The following is a 10,845-nucleotide window of genomic DNA, read 5'->3' as shown; positions in this document are numbered from 1 at the left end:
AATTCCCCAGAGCTAAAACGGTAACGTACCGGAAAACAGTGTTTAGCTAGGTTTTCGAAAAGGTCAATATATTGGAAACATGCAATCATGTGTATAATAATTATGCACTCAAAATATATGGAGAATATTCAAATTGTATAACACCACAAAACTCCTACCAAAAAATAAAAAAAAATTATATCCAAATGATTACTTCCTATGTTTATGCCATCAAAATTTTGGTGATGTGTACTGTATAATATTTTTGAAAAATATCTTTCTATTTAAGGCATGCACAAACAATTTTAGAAATTTTTCAGTTTGTACACCCTGATTTTGTCCGACTTTCCCGCCACTAGGAAAAATTCATCATCATCCCTGTATGCAAGAGTTGCTGGAGCAAATCCTATATCGGCCTTCGATATAACATATTGTACTTTCTCACCTCGCTCGTTCAGTTGATGAATCCTCTCAGGTCCCGCCACAAAGATGTAGCCAAGTTTATCAATAAAACAATCCATCGGTCCTTTTATTTCCTTGTCCGCGAATATAACATACCCGTCTGGCGTGATGTGATAAACAGTATGGTTTCCACGGTCACATATAACAAGATTCATATCACCTGTAATAGCCATGTGGTCTGGGTTTAAAAATAAACTTTCTCCGTGAACACGTTTCTGAATATCTCCTCTAGAATTCATGAGATGTATTTGCCACTGATTTCCTGTGATATTTATAGCAACGGCCAAACCTCCGAACCTGTTACTGGCAATAGCTGTACATTTACCTATAGTTTGTATGGTTTCAAGTCTTTTTAAATCATTTCTGAAAGTTTCGATTTGTCGTATTCGACTTGATGCTAGAAACGTGACAAACACTTCAGGCTTGTTTGGGCTTGCACACACGCTTTGAGGGTTGGACGGCATTTGTGCACTGGTTTGATATCTAAAGTGTTTATTAAAAAGTTTGAGTTTTTTGTTTGCCTGATCAACAACAAATAAGTCTCCATTTGGTAAGAAAGCCATACTGGTAATATTACAGTCAAATTCATCGTCTAGAATTTTTACGCTGATCGAACCCTCGGGGATTGCGCGTCGCCTTTTCAATTTTATCACTTTTGGCTTCCATTCACGATTGATAAACTTGTTCATCTCAGGGGGCTCATCAGCCACCTCCCATTTTACTGCTTTTGGTCCTTTCGATGGAGATGACCCCATGAATAATGTAAAGTTTTATTTTTCGAAGTATTATCTGTAAAATTGTATTATTCCATGTTTTCTGAAGAAGACTAAAAGTCGAAAGCTGTAGAAAAACATTCATTGAACTGATTTTTTATATCCATTTTCGTGTGCCACACTAAATTGTGATTGAAAATTGTCATTAATTTTGTTTCCATAAAGATATAATGTCAAGGTCATGTCTCTAGGTTTTTCAAGGTCGTGTCTTCAATATTATTCCATTCTAAGCCTCCAGATAAGTAAATGAAACCAGTCTTCATAACATCAAACTGTAGCAAAAAATAAATTTAAATTTTTAAAAAATGTATAATGAAATGTATATTTATCATCAAAAGTATACCCTGTTAGTAATAGTGAAAAAGAATTAACTTTTAAAATGACATTCTACATCATAAATGTCTGAAGATAGTAAGAGCTTATGCTAAGTAAGACTTACAAGTAAATTACTTTCTTTGTTCATCTCACAATATTTTACTTTGAAAAGCATTTTCGTAATTTTCACAAAAAATAGCATGAACCTGGAGGCATGCTGCTTTAAGTTTTTCATCAAAAATCAACACAAATTTGGGAATGTGCTGCTTTAATGTTTTATAAAAAAATAACTCACCTTTAGCTTTAAACCATCAACTTTATATAATAATACTTTTCATTTATTTACTGTTATTGACTGTGGTCTGTTTTAGATACTATGAAAAAAAATCACATATTAGATTTCAGTTCAATTGTACAGTTGACAAAATCTATAATTTTCCTATATATAGATTTCAATCACACTGTCTTTTGTTTAAATGCAGTGAAAGGTTATAACTGACACTTAAAACAATGGAATGAAAATTAGGTTTTATTGGGGAATTAGGTTTTCTTTTGTTTTTAAAAGTATTTATATTTAAATTAGGCAAATATAATTTCTTTTTTGTTTTCTCTATCAGGTATGTTGCTAAAGCATAGTGCCTTAAGTAAAATTTTGTTTTCCCTTCTGCATGCTATCCATAAAAATTACTGGCCAGGAAAATTTTATTGCCCATCACCAGAAAAAAAAGGAAATAAAATAGATTACTTAACATCTACTTAACATCGAAGCAGAATCCCAATCACACCTTTGAATTCTAATTTTTATGCATTCATATATTTAGATCATTTATAAAGCTGGGATATGAGCTTTAATAAGTCCTATTTAAAATCTATAAAGAAATGTCAAAGTAATTATACATTATTTTGGTAATGAAAACCAAGGATGTTATTTTCATAACATTTTGAATTTATCAAAAAATCATTACCCTGCTTGTACCATGCCATTTACCACCAGAGCCGGCACCTAGCCTGCTCAAGCTTGCAGCCTGACTCAAGACTCTATAGTCTTTTGATTGACCAACTAACTTTTTCATCTTAATATCCAAAAAATTGATTATGGACAGTTCCAAAAATGGAAGATGAACATGTCTGTTTAAAGAACTCATCAAATTGTGAATTATGCAATTGCCACATAAAACATGTAGGCTATGCTATGAAGTTATTTTCCTATAGGTTTGAATTAATAGTAGCATACTTTTTGGATTATTTTAGTTACTCATAAAAAGCAGACGGAAAAATATGTTTACAAAAAAAGTTTGATGATTTAATTCACTGGTGTCAAAAGCTGTTTATATTATAGGTTACAAAGATTTTTGACATGTTATATGGCCCTATTATAAATGGTTATTTGTAAATATACCGGTAATCTGAGCCACCAGGAATGTTTATAACGAATCTATAAAATAGTGCAAACTTCCTTTTTTAGAGAAAAAAGTAACGCTGTGTATATAAAACTATTTTAAATGTCACGATTATTCAATGAAACTCGGTGTTACAAACATGCAGTATTATAAAAGCTACTGTACTATTAAGCACTGGTTCAGGCAAAAGCTGTTTATCATAATGCTGCAAACAAACGGGGATATCTGGACTACCGGTCTATGTCAGTCTATGTCAGTAAACAAGGGTTTCTATATAGAACTGTAGTTTATGAACACTGCATCATTACAGTTGCACTGTCCTAACTGGTGTCACAACATTTTTATCCAAGATGATGTCCAAGTTTAAGCCAAGATTTTAACTAGTTCATTTATATGTACATGTATTGCAAACAAAATCTGTAAAAAAAATTAAAAAATAAATAAACATTACTTTATTTGAGTAAAGCAACATATATATTAAAGCTACATTAAATATAATTTCATTAAAAAAACAGAAATAGCTACATTTTGTAAATTAAATACGTTTCATATCAACTCCTGTTCTTATTTTTGGTGTCCAGACAACCAAAATAAGTTCTATAAGCCATAAATCTACAACCTCATTGTGGCGAAATCGGGAGAACAATTTCTATTTGCATGAGAAACTCCGCCTTTGGGTCATCTGTACATCAATAGAAAATAAACAAACATTTTTGAATAGCAGTCCGAATTTAACAGTATATTTCTGCATTATATATAGCGGATGTTTTCATACAAATTAAATCTTTTTATGAGATGATTGAGTTTTTGTAAATGACAGGGCTTATGCACCACGAAACTTAAATGGTAAAAGTTTGTTTGCACAAGAATATCTCATATTTGCTGTGATCCACATGGTTACAATTGATTTTACCATTGTGACGTAGCGCATACACAAGCTAATTATACTAGTCTTCATTTTCATGTTGAAATTCATATACCAACTTTAGTGTTACCGTGGGGTTTTCCTTTTAAAATCATAACTTATGAATAATTTTAATGAGATTCACAACAATAGTGTTAAAAAATGTTAACGAAACTATAGAATGCTTGGTTTTTAAGCAGACGGAAAAATATGTTTACATATTTTGATTTTGTGTAATGGAATTGCCTGAACAGTCTATTCAAAGTTTGGGGAATTTCAATATCCAGGCCACACTGCACAGGCATGCAATCTTTTGTATTTAAATTTTGAAATCCATTTAACTTTGCATGGTCTGTTTTGATTGAAAACATTACAAATTAAAGTGACATTATGCTCATATTTTCATAGTCGAGTTGAGCAGAACTGACTATATATTTCAAAAGATTGACTGTTAAAATGGTGATTGACCAACAGTTCATATTTGAAAATGTTTAGGATAAAAGTTTAATCAACCTAAAATATAAAAAGACGGTCGGTTAGGTTGATTTCTGTGTTTTTAGCTCGACTATTCGATAAGAATAAGTAGAGCTATTGTAGTCACCCGAGCGTCGGTGTCGGCGTAACCACTTATGTTAAAGTTTTTGTAATACCTCAAATATTTTCAAAGTCCATAGACATATAGCTTTGAAACTTTGCACACTTGTTCACCATCATGAACCCAACCTGTAGACAGGAGGAGGTAACTTTATCAACCATATTGACAGAATAATGCCCCTTTTTTGATATAGAATTTACATTAAACTTTTTGTAACACATCAAATATTTTCAAAGTCCATTGACATATGGCTTTGAATATTTGCACATTTGTTTACCATCATAACCACAACCTGTAGACAGGAGGTGGTAACTCTATGAAGCATTTTGACAGAATAATGCCCCTTTTTCAACTTAAAATTTACATTTAGGTTTGCAATTACCCTTGCAGAAGGGTAATACGTCCCAGTATTTCCCAGTTATTATCCTAGAAAATTCCAGAATGTTAAAACCAGTCTTGGCTATTCTAGTATGGCCTAGGAAATACCAGTTACTGAGAACTAGGCATTCCTAATAATTTTTAAACAACTCATCAATTTCTAAGTTATTCTAGGAATTGTAATTTATTTTCTGAGATTTCGTAGACTTAAGATTTTGCAAAATTCCTAGTCTTTAGGAATTACTTAGAATTTATCTTGTAGAACAAAATCCTTAACATCTGTGCTAAATTCCTTGAATCTTACATAAATTCCTAAAGACTAGGAATTCTCTTTGTTGAAAGTAAACAAGTAAATAAAGAAGGAAGACAATAAAATTGAAAATAAAAATGTTTTCTTTCTTTTTTAACATAAAACAACATACTGATCTAGATCTATTTAATAATATTTTTCTAGGATTACTATTATTATTATTATTTAATTGAAATTTAATAATCAATTGACCTTAATGGTCAACCTGCATTTATGACAATTTTATCATTGGCCATTTAATTAATAGATAATAGGAATATATAATCCAAAAAGAAATAACAAATGTACAGGCACTCCAAGTAAATCAAAGACGTATTATAAACCTTAAAGAAATAATCAATAATTGACATCTGATGTATGTAATTTTTATCAGTTGTGTAGAGCTATTTTTAGCGCTGTCAAATTGCATCCACTGATGTCATGCTTCAGTGCACAGGCTGTGTGTATAAACCACTTTATACACGGCTTATACTGCCTGTTGACATTTTTATTGAGTGTGATTTGAACATATGTAGATCTAATTAGGGGTGGATTTACAGTAAGGTGATTATTATTGCATAGTTGAAAATCCAATGTGGCAAATTGACTCTTGTGCAGATTTTTTCACGTGTCAAATTTGTGCATTTCCAAATTTTCACGAGTCAAAACCCGAATCCCCGCGTCAATCGAGAGTCCTGAATTAAAGTAGGCCTATATGTTATGCTGACGGAAATTAACGATGATAACTTAGTCTTTACTTAACCAGCGAACCTTTACGATTATACTCGAGCATTATCCATATATTTACGCCAACCGAGACGAGCATATTTTCATGACGTATTGGATACGTATACTGATGACGTAGCAACACAATTGTTTTGGAAACTACTGTAGCTTTGTATGAAATTCAAGCGCTTGTTGTGCTTAAAATAATAGATTTGTGAAATAAAATTCAACGATATAATTTAAATTATTCAGTCATGTATTGACGACAAAAACAACGGAATTACACGAAATTATGCGAATCAAGCACATGTTACTGACGTAGTACACAGGTTTATTACGTAGAACACAGGTTTATTGTGCGCGCAATATTCAAAGACGGCAGACACTTCGTCTCATATCAACAGTGAACTGATATCGTCTCCCCAATAAAGACATACAACGAGGAAGGTGAAATAGCTCAAGCAAATTATCAGAAGAAGACCTTCAAAGCTGTAATCGGTGAAATTCACTGTGAGTATTATCATAAATGCACTGATTTTTTCCCAAACAGAGCCGGCGTGTTTATGACCCCTAGAAAAAATGAAGAGTCTAGAGATTATTTTAATGACCTTTCTTCACTTCTAAAAGCATTATTTTGTAACAATTTGCCGACTGAAACAATAGAAATAATAATTGTATTTCCAGCTTATTCCTAGTTACAGTTAAGATACTTAAACCTTACTGCAAAAAATGCGTAAACGTACATTTGTCACATATTTTCGCGACCTGTTTTTATTTATTTCTTTGTTGAACAGGAAAGATATAATAATTAAAAAAACAAAGCATCGTTGAAGATGGCTCTGCTTCCCTGCAGGAAATTATTTGCTTATACCCTCTAAAAGTTTAAAATATTGTTTTGAAAAATGCATGGTAACAAGTTTTTTTTACCCCAAGACAGTTCAATACCCTAGTATGCAGACAGTTCACTACCTTAGCAATTTTGAACTTGTATTAAAAAAAAAAGTTTTTCATAAAGAAACAATATTTTTATATCACCATTAATCAATGTAGATCTAGATCTAGTTTTATATTAGAATATGATAAACAAGATCAACAAGAAAAGATGATGTTCAATAAGCCTACATCATGTCTGTATTTTAAAATAACACATTACTGACAGACTGTATTTTTAAATCACAATAAGATACCTCCAAAAATTTATTTGAAACAGAAATCATGTTTTCTGTTTGTTTTTGATTTGTATGTGTGTGTTTGTGTGTGATTTAATCTCTAGATTTCTGTGCATGTATAGGAAATTATTGGACCACTAAAAAGTTGTCTAGGCCACCAAAATTTATCGGTCAGTGGTCCAGGTGACAGCCTAGCTAAAATGGTTTGTCTTTGACACTGTCTAAGCCTATACTAGAGAATCTGAATACTGGTCCATTAAAATAAATCCCACGTGATGATTTGCAAAGAACAAAAATAGCACAAACAGTGTCATACTTTAAGCGCTAACCTGAATACATTGCCATAATCTCAGTCATTGAATTTAAGATTTTTGAATATACTCATCCGAATTCCAGTTTTGAATTTATTCTACTATATATTTAACTAAATTCTCTTAAAATTTACACTGGTCATGGGCCATTGGGCCAGTGCTAAATTCGATGACTGTAATCTGTTATTGTATTAGGGGGCAGAACGTGAAGTGGTTGAACACGCTTGAACAAGATATTTTTGTGGCCCCACTTAAGTGGCGAGCATTTAGATTTACCCAAAATGTCCGTCCGTTCTCTTTAGTGTCGGATGTAACTCAAAAAGTATTTGACCTAGAGTCATGAAACTTTACAGGAATGTTGATCAGCATGTGCAGTTGTGCACCTGGGTATTTTTGTCTGGATTTATATAGTATTTTTAGAGTTATTGCCCTTGACTTAGTAAACTTTTGCAATTTTCAACTTGTGTCGCACGTAACTCAAAAAGTATTTGAACTAGAGTCATGAAACTTTACAGGAATGTTTATCAGTATGTGTAGTTGTGCACCTGGGTATTTTCGTCTGGATTTATTTAGTATTTTTAGAGTTATTGCCCTTGACTTAGAAAATGTTTGCAATTTTCAAATTGTCGCATGTAAATCAAAAAGGATTTGACATAGAGTCATTAAACCTTACGGGAAGGTTGGTAAGCATATGTAGTTGTGCACCTTGGGTTCGTCTTGTGGATTTATCCCGTATTTGTAGAGTTATTTCCCTTGACTACGTAAAAACTGTTTCATTATGTTGTGTTATTTGTTTCTTGAGTGCTTGAGTTAGAATCAACCAACTTTAAAGAAATAATGATCAACATCACTAAATTACAGGAATAACAATGATAATAAATAATAATAAAAAAATACTCTGTACACAGTATATTTTCATTTAAGTTTGCCTTTTTTGGTGAACTTCAAAACTTACATATGTGAATAAATGAGCATAAAAACCGCCCTGGATTTTCACTTATCAAATTTCAAAATATGTACATGACCAGTTTATAACTTCAATAGCTTTGTATAACCAAAATTTAATTAGCTACAAATCTGAGGCCCAGAACAGAGTGTGTCATAAACACTTCCTGCATGAATGGCCATTAAAAAAAAAAAAAAATCAAATAACATACAAACCCACTTACTTGAAAAAATATGTGAGAGTTTTGTAAATATTTAAGACACAGAAACCATTTTGTCAAGTTTGCAATGATTTTACTCGCTTGAACCAAGTGTGCATCAACTTCACGTCCTGCCAAGTGATTTTTATTTATTTCGTATTCAAATATCTTGGTATATTTCCATATGTAGAGAAATGTATTTGTTTGATTTCAGATAAGAATTGGTACCACTAGGCCACAAAGGGAGGTCAGTTCAACTAACTTGTGGATGATGTTCAAAGCTGAGGAGAGTGAGAGCTTAAATCTATAAAACGAGTCAAAAACTTTTGATATAGAAAAATAAATTCTTCAGTTAATTGAAAGAGGGCAAGTTGTACAAAATGCCATGGAGCTAGATATACATGGAGAAGAAACTGTGATGTCACACAGTTAAATTCAGTATTGGCAGAATTGTGTTCTTATAAGTTATCATATGTTGCGGGATTTTCAGAGATTTGATACATCCTGGGTAAAAATAGCCAAAACACCGTCATATTGAATTCCCGGAGGAAGATGAAACATTTTTTTGCTTAAATAAAAAGCAATAGTTATTTATTGTAAAAGGAACTATACACACTTTTCTATACAAATATTTCTCTGATGAAAATCTATGTCGGGGTATGTAAACAATAATTCATGGATATCGTCCAAGTTTAAGGAGAGTGCGAAAATTGGAGACTATCGAGAAAACCCAAATATCACCGAAGCCTGCAAAGGATTGTGGGTCTGAATCTGACTATTATTTATTTTTAGAGCTTCCTATCTATTGTATATATATATATATTATATATATATATATATATTCTGTGAAAATGCAAAGAAGTCGTTGGATTACTAAAGATCAACATTTCATTTGATTACCAGAGATCATCAATTCAGTGGATTACTGAGATTCTCAGTATGAAAGATTTGATGACAAGAAAATTATTAAACCGGCAAAAATTGGATCTTGCAGCAAGGATTTACTCATTTCAGAAGACAGCAATAGAAAATGTAGGAGTTGCATGTAATACTGGAGGTTTCTTGCGTCATGTTTTGTACTGTTTAAGTGACGTTTCTTAGACTGTCTAAGTGATGTCCCTCATTCAATCAGTTAAGAAAATGATGAAAGCAAATTAAAATCTAGGAGTGACCTAGTCAAGTATTATAATGGTTTAACTTTTAGTGCTAAATTCAAAGAGGTGTCACATGTTACACTGTTTTAAAAAAAGGAATCTTAAGTCAAGTGTTATTGCCAAAGCTCATTGCATTCCAGTAACTACAATGATATATCTAAAGAAGTGTGTCTAAACAATACAAAAACAATTAAACTGAAAGGAAAACACTTTGTTTCATATGCAATCATGCTTTTTATTAAATTTAATAGTTTGCTTATGACTGATGTTGAACTGCTTTTAATTTAACTGGATTTAAAAGTGCACATTTTAGTTCACATCAGTACAATGTGCTTATGTGAAGTAATGTGATTGCCCTGTGTCAGAAATTTCTTGTAATGATATCTTCTAAGTTCTACAAAACTGATTATTTGATTTTAATCGTAATGATCCTTTGGTGGCCCTAGTAACAGTAATTCAGCTGTGGTCCAGTCATACCCAGTTGCTAGAATTTCCAGTACAATGCAATCCTAGGCTATTCCAGCCATTCCTTAGATCATGGAAATACCAGGAACGTCTGGGATATCCAAGTTCTTTGAAATGCCAAGGAATTACTAGAAAAAATGTTCCAAATACCGTGGGCAGGTCATTCTCAGTCATTCCTAAGATTATAAAAATACCAGGAGTTACTGGTATTATCATAGGTCTTTGAAATGCCCAGGTCATTCTCAGTAATAAGGATTTTCCAGTACAAGTCGATCTAAGGCATTCCTGGTTTCACATTTTTTTTTCTAGTTATTACCAGTAGTTTTCAGTCGTTCCAATTACCGCCTGCCAGTAACTGGAAATTCCTCAGATTTCCTTGCATTTCCTAGGAATTATCCCTGTAAATATTCCTGGGATTTCCCACTAAAATCCTAGTAAAATCCTGGTAAATTACCAGTAATTTCTGCAAGGGTACCACCTCAGATATTTTTATATTCTATTGACATCTGTATTTGAAACAAGTTGAAATTTTATACTCTTCTTTGAGAGCATAATAGGATTCTCTCCAAGGCTTATAACTGTTACATGGATTTAAAGAAAAATTTTGCCCTTTTGTTCAGTCAGAAAATTTTACATTATCTTAAAGGCTCTTTTACTATCTAGCACTAAGAATAGTCAAGCGTTGCTGTCCTACCGACAGCTCTTGTTTATTCAAGGGGAGATAATCCATGAGTCATAAGATCTGTCATTTACTGGCATTAAACAAAATTAGCATCAGGA

At 32.2% G+C, this 10,845-nt stretch overlaps 1 protein-coding gene across 1 annotated transcript; it reads right to left on the bottom strand.

The window, feature by feature from the left end:
• Positions 1-284: 284 nt before the first annotated feature.
• Positions 285-1,196, bottom strand: LOC132724892 (uncharacterized). Its single transcript, XM_060709875.1, has one exon. The coding sequence runs from the start codon at positions 1,194-1,196 to the stop codon at positions 285-287; it is 912 nt and encodes a 303-aa protein (XP_060565858.1).
• Between the last annotated feature and the right edge of the window lie 9,649 nt (positions 1,197-10,845).

This window comes from Ruditapes philippinarum, unplaced genomic scaffold (genome assembly GCF_026571515.1).
Source record: "Ruditapes philippinarum isolate M1 unplaced genomic scaffold, ASM2657151v2 ctg713_1_1_1_1, whole genome shotgun sequence".
Lineage (NCBI taxonomy): Eukaryota > Metazoa > Mollusca > Bivalvia > Venerida > Veneridae > Ruditapes > Ruditapes philippinarum.
Note: the sequence above shows the minus strand (reverse complement) of the source record. Positions and strands in the feature narration are given on the sequence as shown.

Coding starts and splice junctions, on each gene's coding strand:
- LOC132724892 (XM_060709875.1), bottom strand. CDS start 1,196: ATGGGGTCATCTCCATCGAAAGGACCAAAAGCAGTAAAATGGGAGGTG.